The sequence below is a fragment of the Diaphorina citri genome, unplaced genomic scaffold (assembly GCF_000475195.1).
Source record: "Diaphorina citri unplaced genomic scaffold, Diaci psyllid genome assembly version 1.1 scaffold1499, whole genome shotgun sequence".
Lineage (NCBI taxonomy): Eukaryota > Metazoa > Arthropoda > Insecta > Hemiptera > Psyllidae > Diaphorina > Diaphorina citri.
In genome coordinates, this window is record NW_007378925.1 from 19,385 (window position 1) to 34,089 (window position 14,705).

Below are 14,705 nucleotides of genomic sequence, written 5' to 3' on the forward strand. Positions count from 1 at the left end.
AAAGAACGTTACCCTCTTAAGAGTCTTCATTGTCGATTTGAGGAATCGTAACCGGGACTTTCTGGGTGGCAAGAAAGAACGTTACCCTCTAAAATTTCACCATTACTTGTGCGAAATTTGAACAAATTAATCGCTTTATGGAATAGGCCCTTGGAGAAACTTCTCAAAAGAAGGTCCAATTTCGGAAGGCTCCCAGCTTGAAAAGCCGGGCCAACACCTATTCAAACAGGTCCGGAAACACTTCCGAGTAGGGGAGAATGTGTTGGGTCCTTCTGGCTAGCTTTAGCATGATGGCCTCTCCGTTTCGTTGCATGCTGGGTTTCATCTGGTTGAACAACTCCTGCCAGTTGTCGTTGACTAGCTTGTTGAACATGTCGCCTGGAAATAAAAGAGAGAAATTGTAACAACAGTCTTATCGACGAAAAGAGGGGAGGACTGAATAGAAGAAATCCAGTCGAATTCCAAGAAAAAAGCTTCTTTTTTTAAGAGGTTTGTAAGAGGGAACATAGAGAAAACCGTAGCAACAGAAGTCTTATCGTCCCGAAATCGAAGCACCTCTCTGGAAGACTGGATAGGAAAGAGCCAGACATTCCAAGAACAAACCTTATTCTATTTTTAAAGAGATTTGGAAGAGAGAACTGTAAAGGTGTGTCCACACATAGTCGACTGAAATCGTCCACTCTGCCTCGACAACATGGATGCACCTCATCGATCAAAGGCCGGCCGGTCGACTATGTTTGGACGCACCTTTGGGATAATGTTCGCCTTGGGCGGGAAATCGGCAACTGAACCCGCGACCTAGTGCTTCAAACAGCAGCATTTTCACTCAAGGTCAAGGTTGTCTTACACCTCAGCCACCTTGGGCTTTTTTTGTACACCCCTAGTGTTTACAAGTTGGTCTGTACTTACTCATTTCCTTGTTTCCATTGAACAGATTGCCGAAGTTGAACACCATCTTCCCGATGCTCTGAATCTGCTGCTCCAGCTTCACCGTTTTGAAGTAGGTCTTGCCCTCGAACACTTCTGGCTCTCCACGTACCTTCCAGATCACATCGACGTCATCTGTTATCAAAATGAGAGCGAATGAAATAATAATTGATATACCTTTTTTATGCTGTCAGGATTAAGTATTAAATAGACCTGATAGGCGGACCTTTTCAGCCATAAGCACTCCAAAATTTTGCTCTTCAAATAGGCAATATTGAGGACCAATAGGCCTGGTGTACCTGTCAGGTCTACCTCATAGTGAGTTACATCGACGTCATCTGTTATCAAAATGAGAGCGAATGGAATATTAATATACCTTTTTTCTGCTGTCAGGATTAAGTATTAAATAGACCTTATAGGCGGACCTTTTCAGCCGTAAGCACTCCAAAATTTTGCTCTTCAAATAGGCAATATTGAGGACCAATAGGCCTGGTGTACCTGTCAGGTCTACCTGATAGTGAGTGACTGGCCTTACACAAGACCAGTAGGCTGGCCTGATCCAGCTTATCCAGTATTAGTATACCGATTAAGGGAAGGAGGGGGGGGGGTAAAGAAAGGTTGTGTGGTATCAGATTTAAGCTACTAATCAAACTCAAATTAAATTGATCCCATGGGAAAGGTAAACCTAGACCCTTGACAAATGGCGTGTGCCTGAAGACATAGGAGTGTGCCGAACCCAATAAAGAAGAAATGATTTACATCACTCAGGGAGAATACTTACAACAGGTAGTGTTGCAAACGCCCTGTCCATGCACAGGCATCATGAGTAGTTTTCCCAGGATGTCGTACTCGGCTACGATTTCAAATTTGGGAATGAGCAGCTGATAGTCAAACGAGTATTTGGCAGGGTTGGCTCTGGAAATGAAAAATAAATAAATTACCGGTACGTAATTATACTAGTAATTCAGTGAACTGTAGAGAAAGGAAATCAGGAAAAGTCCACTATGAATATTATTGACCCTCCCTCCTAAATCGTCATCACTCAGGGAGAATACTTACAACAGGTAGTGTTGCAAACGCCCTGTCCATGCACAGGCATCATGAGTAGTTTTCCCAGGATGTCGTACTCGGCTACGATTTCAAATTTGGGAATGAGCAGCTGATAGTCAAACGAGTATTTGGCAGGGTTGGCTCTGGAAATGAAAAATAAATAAATTACCGGTAAGTATAATAATTATAATTATACTAGTAATTCAGTGAACTGTAGAGAAAGGAAATCAGGAAAAGTCCACTATGAATATTATTGACCCTCCCTCCTAAATCGTTTCAAAAATTAAACAAAGGGTTAGGCAGCCTATGTACGTAGTTAACGTGGAGTGTAGAGCGTTGTACTAGGTAGTTCGTTCACTGGATTTCGCCACCCACGATAAGTCCTGCCTTCGTCAGAATGGGAAAAAGTTTCAATCATAAAGGAGCGCGGCAGTTCTCCGCCCCGCCAAGTTAAAATTTGACCACGCAACTAAGAGATTTAACTTACTCGACTTTCTTGACCTTGGACTTGCTGAACCCATATTTCGTTCACTGGATTTCGCCACCCACGTTAAGTCCTGCCTTCGTCAGAATGGGAAAAAGTTTCAATCATAAAGGAGCGCGGCAGTTCTCCCCCCCGCCAAGTTAAAATTTGACCACGCAACTAAGAGATTTAACTTACTCGACTTTCTTGACCTTGGACTTGCTGAACCCATAGTGAGTAGCATTGAACAGGGTAAACTTAAGTGACATAGGGCCATCCGCGTCGGAGCCCATCTCTACCATCGGATTAACATAGGGATCCATCACAGGCATTCCGAGCTCTTTGATGCCTGAAAAGAAAGTCATAAAAGTCAGGGCGGTTTTTATTATAAAACTAAAAATCATGCGCCAGCCTAGTTAGCTTTGTTGGTAGTGCGTCTGCCTCGTAAGCGCTAGGCCGCGGGTTCGATTCCCGCCCGGGGCGGATTTTATCCTGATGGGATAATGTTCGTGGGTACATAAATATATGTATTTTGCTTGTTGTTGGGCTTCACCGAAGCTTCTTCCTTGTTTACTGTCTACGAGCACGTGGAAAACTTTGGTCTTATTTCTGAGATATTAGGTAGGTGCTTATTTTTAACTTTTTTATCATAATTTCTTGTTTTTAGAGTATGCGCAGGCCTTATTTCAGGTCGTTATGCTGAAGGCCCAGTAGGTCAAGGACAAATAAAAACCAGGGTGTTCAGCATTTTTATAGGAACCTTCCTTTAGTCTTTTTTCTTGGCACCAAAACCTGTTTTCCTATCTGTATTATTTTTCGAATTTTGCGTATTTCCTGAATCAGGAAGTCGTCTCTTGTTTTTAGCATAAAGTTTTTTTTTTTTACCACCATACTACCTTCCTACTAGATGGCTACATTATTACCTATCTGATTCTATCTTGCACACTACCTACTAGATACCTACCTATAAACCTGGGGATTCATCAATCCAAGAGTTCTAGACAAATACCCTCATGTTTATTCTTTTGTTTGTTTGGTTTATTTTCATTTATTTATGTATTTTTTGTTCTTGTTGCACTTTTCCTCTTTTTAACTTTTTTAGTCATAGCTTCCTACATGTTACATAATCTTTTTCATGTAATTATCTTGTTTTTCTTCGAATTTGTTGTGTTCATTTTCATTATTATTCATTTGTTGTTGTTCTTGTTGCACTTTTTCTCTCTTTTTAACTTTTTTAGTGATAGCTTCTTGGATGTTACATAATCTTTTTCCTATGTTGTTTTTCTTCGAATTTGTTGCGTTTTTTTTTTTTTTTTTTTTTTTTTTTTTTTTTTTTTTTTTTTTTTTTTTTTTTTTTTTGTCAAGCCCATTTGGAACTCTATTTATAGGAACTTTAGTATCTTTAGAAGGCTGAGCTTCTAGCATTGAGGTATAGTCCCTTTTATGTACCTCTTAATCAACCCAGCAACTCATTAAGGCATTGCATATTGATTTCAGTTTCTCTCCTATAGATAGGTAAAGTTTTACAAGCTTGAAAACAAAGTGATACTAAGCCCACTCCCCATTGGCTGATAGCAGGTCGAATGAACCACTTAACCATGGTTCACCTACGTTAAGCAGCTTAGTGGTATCCTGGTATCTCGATGGGTTGCCAATTGCCATCTTTACACTTGTGTATGGAGGGTATAGGTAACCCCCGTCACTATAGCTATAGAGAATTCAGGACTTATACAATAGCATCAAACTTAAACACCTTGAAAGAAGATGACGCGAAGAGACGTAGACTAAAAATAAATATAAAATAAATATTAGGTATTACTTACGTAATTTTAAACTTCCAGTTGCTTCAAATTGAAGTCTTATCGACGAAAAGAGGGGAGGACTGGATAGAAGAAATCCAGTCGAATTCCAATAAAAAAGCTTCTTTTTTTAAGAGGTTTGTAAGAGGGAACATAGAGAAAACCGTAGCAACAGTAATCGTCCCGAAATCGAAGCACCTCTCTGGAAGACTGGATAAGAAAGAGCCAGACATTCCAAGAACAAACCTTTTTCTATTTTTAAAGAGATTTGAAAGAGAGAACTGTAAAGGTGTGTCCACACATAGTCGACTGGCCGTCGATCAATGTCGACTGAAATCGTCCACTCTGCCTGGACAACATGGATGCATAGGCTGACCATACGTCCCGCTTTCGGCGGGACAGTCCCGCTTTGGAGCCTCTGGTCCCGCTGTCCCGAGAAATCCTCTGGGGACGCTAAAATGTCCCGCTTTCGCCCAAAGTCCCGATATTGTCCCGCTTTAGCTGGTCCGAACCTAATAATATCAGTGAGAGTAATGAGCTCGGGAAAAAATCCATTTTACTATTCCAATATTGTACAATATTATGTATCAAAATACTTGAAAATAAAATGTACTTAGGTATATTGACTGTGTAGTGCAGAGGCAGGTAGTTTATACCCACCTAACTAGGTGGGTATAAAATATGTTTGTACCTCACCACCACATTGGCACGATAAACCACTCAAATCCAAAACTAGATGACTAGATATCCTCTACATACTCTACAATCAATTTATTTATTTATTTAGTTACACAAACGGGCGGACCCTTTACTAGCTGTCTAATTACAAATTTCCCTAGCTCTAACTAAACCTAATAAATGAGGATCACATTTTTTTCATCTAGTCCGTGGATACAAAAAAAAAAAAAAAAAAAAAAAAATGGGAAAAAAAATGAAACCTAGGTACCTTTTTAAAAAAAAAAATTAAAAAAAAAAAAAAAAAAATGGCAATAATAATGAATCCTAGGTACCTATTTAATACATAAAATTAAACAAGGTAAAACTATGAAGGTACCTAATTGAATAATCATGCCAGTTTAAGTTGCACAAAGTCAGTAGCGTAGACCGTAGAGTACTGAAAGTGGAACTTAACGCTTAACGTTAGAGTTATGCTGGGAGCTGGGAATTCTACTTGCGCCCTTTTTGAGTAAAACAGCTATATGAGATAGCCAGACGTCCCGAGAACGTACCTTATAATCATGCCAGTTTAAGTTGTACAAAGTCAGTAGCGTAGCGTACTAAAAGTGGAACTTAACGTTATGCTGGGAGCTGGGAATTCTACTTGCGCCCTTTTTGAGTAAAACAGCTATATGAGATAGCCAGACGTCCCGAGAACGTACCTTATCCGTTCAGGATAAAATTCACTGCGGGCGGGAATCGAACCCGCGGCCTAGCGCTTACAAGGCAGACGCGCTACCCTCCAAGCTAACCATACCTCAGCTGGGATTGAACCCACGCCCTCCTGTTTACCAGGCGAGCGCCTTGACCACTTCATCCCCTTGACATCATTGTATAATTGCTTTAGGGAAATTACATAATTACCTATGTTGTCCTTTAAAACTGGACTTGCTCAACGTGCTCTCAGGTCGAAAGAAGTCATCAGCAAAAAATAGCATAGGCTGGATAGATTGTTTTTCTACGGAGTCCGCACTGGAGATCAATGTCACATGTGGTAACATATCTACCTACTACTACTACTACCTATAACCATTAACCAGAAAAATCTGTGGGAAGATGGCAAAACACGATAACCAACATTTTTTTTTTTTTTTTTACTACTACTACTACTACTACCTATAACCATTAACCAGAAAAATCTGTGGGAAGATGGCAAAACACGATAACCAACATTTTTTTTTTTTTTTCAAAATCGAGTTAGTAATTGATTCTTAGTAACTTTTTTACGCTCTATCGATTGGTTTAATCAGAATTGTCCTACGACTTACCGCTCCTGAGATATTAATGGAGTCAAAACAGGATAACTGCAGGTTCTGTGAGTTTCAACGGTGCCAAAAACGGTTAGGTATTAGATTTTAACCACCATGAAATCTTCTGTTTTTACTCTTTTCTTATTTTAAGAAGACGGCAAACCATGATATTGGATATTATCTTGTTTTGCAGAAGTCTTATCGACGAAAAGAGGGGAGGACTGGATAGAAGAAATCCAGCCGAATTCCAAGAAAAAAAGCTTCTTTCTTTAAGAGGTTTGTAAGAGGGAACATAGAGAAAACCGTAGCAACAGTAATCGTCCCGAAATCGAAGCACCTCTCTGGAAGACTGGATAGGAAAAAGCCAGACATTCCAAGAACAAACCTTATTCTATTTTTAAAGAGATTTGAAAGAGGGAACTGTAAAGCTGTGTCCACACATAGTCGACCGGCCGTCGATCAATGTCGACTGAAATCGTCCACACTGCCTGGACAACATGGATGCACCTCATCGATCAAAGGCCGGCCGGTCGACTATGTTTGGACGCACCTTTAGGATAATGTTCGCCTTGGGCGGGAACCCGCGACCTAGTGCTTCAAACAGCAGCATTTTCACTCAAGGACAAGGCTGTCTTACACCTCAGCCACCTTAGGCTTTTTTTGTACACCCCTAGTGTTTACAAGTTGGCCTGTACTTACTCATTTCCTTGTTTCCATTGAACAGATTGCCGAAGTTGAACACCATCTTCCCGATGCTCTGAATCTGCTGCTCCAGCTTCTAATGGGGAAGTGTTATTATAGGTAGGTATCAAAGGTATCATTATAAATTATAAGGATTAGGGAAGTCTTTTACTCGTAGGTAAAACACCTTAGGCTAAAAACAGGGAGGGGTGTAGAGCATAGCCCAAAGAGCATCGAACATCACATAGAAGGAAGAGACGGATTCAAACCAAATAGAGCTGAGACCAAAAAACTCTATGCTCTCCACTCTATTTTTAACCTTAGAACCAACCTCAGTGGTCTAGGGGTTAGCGCGGTGGACTTCGGATCTGGAGGTTGGTGGTTCGAGTCTAAGTCATGTCATGAAATTTAGCGTATAGTTTATCAAGCAGGGAACGACATTTGTGACAACCATTTATGTTTAACACAATTAAAATTCCTTTTTTTAACCTTAGAAGTATTTTTTCTAACTAGAACAGGTACAGTATACCGTATACCTAAAAGTACAGTACAGAACGGCTGGCTTTCTCCTATCCTGTCTTCCTTCTCTCTTCGGTTTCGGGACGATAAGACCATAGCAGTTACAGTTTATAACTTGATGAGTTGAAGTGAAGTTTTTGATGTAACCTAAGCCTCAATCTTTCCACCCTGTAACCCTATAATCCCATCTTTTCTGATGACCTGTTGGTAACTCCATTAATTTTCACACAAAAGATCTAATGAGGTCACAGTGACATAGGGCCTAAAATATACCCGATGGCCTTTCTTTTAAAAGATCCATTTTGCATTCAACCTTACCCTAGGTATCTTCTACCTATATTACCAGTTTTGCATGCAACCTAACCCTTATTCCGCTTACCTGTCTTCATGTAGGAGAACATTTTCTGTGCTGAATTCCTCAGGCACTCGTTCAGGTTGGGATCTTTCGTGTTGCAAATATCCGTGTAGTCACCTGGAAAATAATTATTTCCTATAGGAGATTTTTGCCCATGCTAGTGCTATTGAATTTCCCTAAGTATAGGTTATTTTGCCCCGGGCAGGAATCGAACCATTGACCTAGTGCTTACAGTGCAGGGTTGAAGATACATAATAGATTTTCTACGTTTCTTTAGAGTAGATAGGGCCTAAATACGTATACCCGATGGCCTTTCTTTTAAAAGGTCCATTTTGCATTCAACCTTACCCTTAAGTCAAAAAAGTAAAAAAAAGCACTATCTTCTACCTATATTACCAGTTTTGCATGCAACCTAACCCTTATTCCGCTTACCTGTCTTCATGTAGGAGAACATTTTCTGTGCTGATTTCTTCAGGCACTCGTTCAGGTTGGGATCTTTCGTGTTGCAAATATCCGTGTAGTCACCTGGAAAATAATTATTTCCTATTAGAGACTTTTCCCCATGCTAGTGCTATTGAATTTCCCTAAGTATAGGTTATTTCGCCCCGGGCAGGGATCGAACCATGGACCTAGTGCTTACAGTGCAGGGTTGAAGATTCATAATAGATTTTCTACGTTTCTTTAGAGTAGAAATGAATAACGCTCTGAAAATAGAGCGCCGCAGGCGCAGATGCAGCTTCACAAATTGTCCTCATATGACTGACTGCAGCGTAAATTAGCCAGAAGTACTTCTTGCCCAGACGATCACCCATCCAGATAGGTACCAACTATGCACAAATTTAAGAAAAGCTCAAGGCTCATAAAGCTATTACTGAAAAAATTCTGAAAAACATAAAGCTATTCCGTTAAGGGCTAGTCTCAGAGGGGTAGATCAACTTACAAAGTTTTCCTATGGTTATATTTAGGAAAACTTGCCCTCCAGTCAAAAATACTCTTAACCCTCAATGGGTATCCAGTAATATCAGCCCGAAAGTTATACTTACTCAATTTGCCGTCGGCCACCTGCAGAAAGCTGACGACCAGGGCCAGAAAGCAAAATCCTATTAGAGATTTTCGCCCATGCTAGTGCTATTGAATTTCCCTAAGTATAGGTTATTCCGCCCCGGGCAGGAATCGAACCATTGACCTAGTGCTTACAGTGCAGGGTTGAAGATACATAATAGATTTTCTACGTTTCTTTAGAGTAGAAATGAATAACGCTCTGAAAATAGAGCGCCACAGATGCAGCTTCACAAATTGTCCTCATATGACTGACTGCAGCCTAAAGTGGCCAGAATTACTTCTTGCCCAGACGATCACCCATCCAGATAGGTACAACTATGCACAAATTTAAGAAAAACTCAAGGCTCATAAAGCTATTACTGAAAAAATTCTGAAAAACAAAGCTATTCCGTTAAGGGCTAGTCTCAGAAGGGAGATCAACTTACAGAGTTTTTCCTATGGTTATGTTTAGGAAAACTAGCCCTCTAGTCAAAAATACTCTTAACCCTAAATGGATAATGGATATCCAGTAATATCAGCCCGAAAGTTATACTTTTTCCTAATATGGTTATGTTTAGGAAAACTAGCCCTCCAGTCAAAAACACTCTGAACCCTCAATGGATATCCAGTAATATATATCAGCCCGAAAGTTATACTTACTCAATTTGCCGTCGGCCACCTGCAGAAAGCTGACGACCAGGGCCAGAAAGCAAATGGCTGCCAGCAGATGCAGCTTCACAAATTGTCCTCATATGACTGACTGCAGCCTAAATTAGCCAGAAGTACTTCTTGCCCAGACGGTCACCCACCCAGATACCAACTATGCACAAATTTAAGAAAAGCTCAAGGCTCATAAAGCTAATACTGAAAATCCGTTAAGGGCTAGTCTCAGAGGGGTAGATCAACTTACAGAGTTTTTCCTATGGTTATGTTTAGGAAAACTAGTCCTCCAGTCAAAAATACTCTTAACCCTCAATGGATATCCAGTAATATCAGCCCGAAAGTTATACTTACTCAATTTGCCGTCGGCCACCTGCAGAAAGCTGACGACCAGGGCCAGAAAGCAAATGGCTGCCATCCGATCGAAGTCCATCGGATAAGGAGAAGTGCTCCTTCGACACCTGTCACACACCATTGTCACTGTCACACAAACCGTGTCACACTGTCACAAAAAATCGTAACTTAAAAAACCGTCCGAAATTGGCGGTCACACAAAAATATCGGGCAAAAAGGGCGAAAAAACGCAAAAAACGTTATCGTAAGAACACTAAGAACAGTTCTGTTGTAGTTACCGAAGGGTTTTCGCAATGGGTATAAAAAACACACAAAAAAAAACACTTGGCGAAAATCCTTGTCGAGAATCGAATGAAGTAATTGGCTAGATTTTCTTGAACTGGCGAGAAAAGTTGCTGGTTGATCGAACAGTTGATTTAGACTAAACCGGGGATCGACCTTCAATCAAGTTTTATATAAAATCCGATCTTTCAGTGTTTTCGTACCTAAAGTTTTACCTGAACCTATATCTTCGTAAAAAACCAGCGGGTAACTAGCCAGTAACAATTAGTGGTAATCTGGCCAGTTTTTACTTCCTAGTTTTTTTATGCTAAGGAGAACTAATATGCTAATTGGCTTATAAGGGCAATATATTTCTTATTACCTGTCTATCTGTTATTATTGGGTCAATTCAGGCATGATGGGTACATAAATATATGTATTTTGCTTGTTGTTGGGCTTCACCGAAGCTTCTTCCTTGTTTACTGTATACGAGCACGTGGAAAACTTTGGTCTTATTTCTGAGAAATTAGGTAGGTGCTTATTTTTAACTTTTTTTATCATAATTTCTTGTTTTTAGAGTATGCGCAGTGCCCTAAATCACCAAAGTATGGAAAAGTATCTTACAAGTGTAATAGCCAATGGAAAAGCAGAATTTTGAATTTGGACGAATCATATCGAAATATGGAATCGTAAATACTTTTCCATACTTTGGTGATTTAGGGCACTGCGCATACTCTAAAAACAAGAAATTATGATAAAAAAAGTTAAAAATAAGCACCTACCTAATTTCTCAGAAATAAGACCAAAGTTTTCCACGTGCTCGTATACAGTAAACAAGGAAGAAGCTTCGGTGAAGCCCAACAACAAGCAAAATACATATATTTATGTACCCATCATGCCTGAATTGACCCAATAATAACAGATAGACAGGTAATAATAAATATATTGCCCTTATAAGCCAATTAGCATATTAGTTCTCCTTAGCATAAAAAAACTAGGAAGTAAAAACTGGCCAGAAAAACACTAATTGTTACTGGCTAGTTACCCGCTGGTTTTTTACGAAGATATAGGTTCAGGTAAAACTTTAGGTACGAAAACACTGAAAGATCGGATTTTATATAAAACTTGATTGAAGGTCGATCCCCGGTTTAGTCTAAATCAACTGTTCGATCAACCAGCAACTTTTCTCGCCACTTCAAGAAAATCTAGCCAACTACTTCGTTCGATTCTCGACAAGGATTTTCGCCAAGTGTTTTTTTTTGTGTGTTTTTTATACCCATTGCGAAAACCCTTCGGTAACTACAACAGAACTGTTCTTAGTGTTCTTACGATAACGTTTTTTGCGTTTTTTCGCCCTTTTTGCCCGATATTTTTGTGTGACCGCCAATTTCGGACGGTTTTTTAAGTTACGATTTTTTGTGACAGTGTGACACGGTTTGTGTGACAATGGTGTGTGACAGGTGTCGAAGGAGCACTTCTCCTTATCCGATGGACTTCGATCGGATGGCAGCCATTTGCTTTCTGGCCCTGGTCGTCAGCTTTCTGCAGGTGGCCGACGGCAAATTGAGTAAGTATAACTTTCGGGCTGATATTACTGGATATCCATTGAGGGTTAAGAGTATTTTTGACTGGAGGGCTAGTTTTCCTAAACATAACCATAGGAAAAACTCTGTAAGTTGATCTACCCCTCTGAGACTAGCCCTTAACGGATGATAGCTTCCTAGTTGTTACATAATCTTTCTCATAAATTGTTTTCTTTCAATTTCGTTTTGTTTTTTGTCCCCCCCCCCTTAAAACCAACTTTTAAATTTGTGACAACAATTTTTTTTCTCTCCGATTAGGTATGTCATGTTAATCCGAGACTCAAGCATGTATGGAAAAAAAAAAACTAAAAACCACTTTGTGTAAAAGGAAAAACATCTATTTTAAAATTTAGAGGTTGTTTTATTTTGGTAAACAATTCTACAAAGCTCTAACGAAACATGCTAAGGCATTTCACAATACATATTAGCACAACATTACAGAAAATAGGTATTCCCTAAAACTCCCAAAAGAAACTAAAAACTTCAATTTGCCAGCCTAGTTAGCTTAGTTGGTAGTGCGCCTGCCTTGTAAGCGCTAGGCCGCGGTTTCGGTTCCCGCCCAAGGCGGATTTTATCCTGATGGGATAATGTTTGTTCTCGGAACGGCTGGCTTTCTCCTATCCTGTCTTCCTTCTCTCTTTGATTTCGGGCAGAGGGTCCAGCACGGGGATCTGGAACTTGGGAAAACCTGACGGACGAAAGAAGACGATGATGTTATACTCACTAACAAACACTATACGTACTTTTCAAATTCAAGCAACGTTTTTATTATAAAATTTACACCTATTCTGTACCAAATACATAAGACCAGTTTAGACTTTGGGTGTAAAGGGACTTTTCAGTCTCATTCTTGCAGCATAAACAGGGTGTATCCTATTCTATACTTTCTGTGTCCGTAAGATGAGATGAGATGGGCATCGTACCCTCACGGTGTGGGAAAGATTGGAGTTTAAATTTAAACCCTTTGGATGACCAGGGATACCTACCTAATATCTGCCCTCCGTCCATCCTCCAAATTTTCCGTTTTAGGATCCCCTCTGAGTTCATAATGCCCTAACCCCTACGTTGTACGTTGACGTCACCGTCGTTGACGCTATAAAGGTGTGTCCAAACATAGTCGACCGGCCGTCGATCGACGAGGTAAATCTATGTTATCGAGGCAGTGTTGACGGTTCAGTCGTCGATCACCGGCCGTTCGACTATGTGTGGACACACCTTTGGACTCGCCTCTAGTACGACTGATCTTTCGGACTTGGTCAATTTTTAGCCTCCGCGCGAGGTAATAACGTTCTGAGTTCATAATGCCCTCACCCCTACGTTGTACGTTGACGTCACCGTCGTTGACGCTATAAAGGTGTGTCCAAACATAGTCGACTGGCCGTCGCTCGACGAGGTAAATCTATGTTATCGAGGCAGTGTTGACGGTTCAGTCGTCGATCACCGGCCGGTCAACGATGTGATGTGGACACACCTTTGGACTCGCCTCTAGTACGACTGATCTTTCGGACTTGGTCAATTTTTAGCCTCCGCGCGAGGTAATAACGTTCTGTCTTACCTTTCACCAAATACGGTATTCCATCCCTGGCTCTCTTTACAATGCAAGCATCCAACTGGGGATCATTCTTCTTGCAAGTTTTAATGTTCGGGGCTGAAAAAGACAATTTGGATGGGGTAAAATAAGAGATTTCAATTCAAAACGAGAAAAGCGAAGATGTGTGGGTGAGTTTACAGGGTGTTAATGAGCTAACAGTCTGTTAGGGCCCAAAAGTAAGTTAGTGAAACCCACAGTCAGTCTCTTTGAAGAATTGCCAATTATCACCAAGCTTAACCGTGAAATAAGAGATTTCAATTCAAAAGGAGGAAAGCGAAGATGTGTGGGTGAGTTTACAGGGTGTTAATAAGCTAACAGTCTGTTAGGGCCCAAAAGTAAGTTAGTGAAACCCACAGTCAGTCTCTTTGAAGAATTGCCAATTATCACCAAGCTTAACATCAAACAAAATCCAAACAAATCGGTCGTTTTGCGAACGTCAATAATAAAATACAACTACCTACCTAGTACGTAGGTACTACTGTAGAGGTGTAGACGCAATCTTTATATTTATATTACCCATCAGTTTATTTTATCCTCCATAAACCACCTTTAATGGGTACTTCAAGCCCATTTGGAACTCTATTTATAAGGCACTTTAGTATCTTTAGAAGGCTGAGCTTCTAGCATTGAGGTATAGTCCCTTTTATGTACCTCTTAGTCAACCCAGCAACTCATTAAGGCATTGCATATTGATTTCAGTTTCTCTCCTATAGATAGGTAAAGTTTTATTATTATTAAAGAGGTTTGACAGAGGGAACTGTAACTGCTATGGTCTTATTGTCACGAAATCGAAGAGAGAAGGAAGACAGGGTAGGAGAAAGCCAGCCGTTCCGAGAACGAACATTATACTATCAGGATAAAATTCGCCCCGGGCGGGAATCGAACCCGCGGCCTAGCGCTTACAAGGCAGACACACTACCAACTAAGCTAACTAGGCTGGCAGGTAAAGTTTTACAAGCTTGTAAAACAAAGTGATTCTAAGCCCACTCCCCATTGGCTGATAGCAGGTCGAATGCACCACTTAACCATGATTCACCTAGGTTAAGCAGCTTAGTGGTATCCTGGTATCTCGATGGGTTGCCATCTTTACACTCGTGTATGGAGGGTATAGGTAACCCCCGTCAGTAAAGAATTCAGGACTTATAGGGTAAGTGTACCATTTATTCGCCCACTTAAAAAACATACCATTTATTGGACCACCTGCCCACATTTATTTTTCTAATTTTTGTTGAAAAGAGAAATGTGTTAGGCCAGCCACTCACTTTTAGGTAGACCTGATCAGGTCCGCTTCTGTCAGGTCTAACTGACACCTGATGAGCACACCGTACCATCTAAAGCTAACTAGGCTGGCCCATGGGAACTAATACATTTATCAAATACTAGTGGTTGACCCGTCCTTTGTACGGGACCACCACACACACACAAATACACTCCCCCCACACACACCACACCCA

At 40.5% G+C, this 14,705-nt stretch overlaps 1 protein-coding gene across 1 annotated transcript in view; it reads right to left on the minus strand.

The window, feature by feature from the left end:
* Positions 1–32: 32 nt before the first annotated feature.
* The window catches only part of LOC103516160, a 19,216-nt gene continuing 4,543 nt past the window's right edge, over positions 33–14,705 (minus strand). The window contains exons 5-13 of the mRNA XM_008481121.2: positions 13,216–13,308; positions 12,577–12,584; positions 9,817–9,964; positions 8,194–8,286; positions 2,669–2,789; positions 2,465–2,494; positions 1,987–2,120; positions 910–1,062; positions 33–378 (exon numbers count right to left, since the gene is read on the minus strand). Of these exons, the coding sequence (XP_008479343.2) occupies positions 218–378; positions 910–1,062; positions 1,987–2,120; positions 2,465–2,494; positions 2,669–2,789; positions 8,194–8,286; positions 9,817–9,964; positions 12,577–12,584; positions 13,216–13,308 (941 nt within the window). The 3' untranslated portion in view covers positions 33–217. The remainder of the gene's footprint in view (positions 379–909; positions 1,063–1,986; positions 2,121–2,464; positions 2,495–2,668; positions 2,790–8,193; positions 8,287–9,816; positions 9,965–12,576; positions 12,585–13,215; positions 13,309–14,705) is intronic.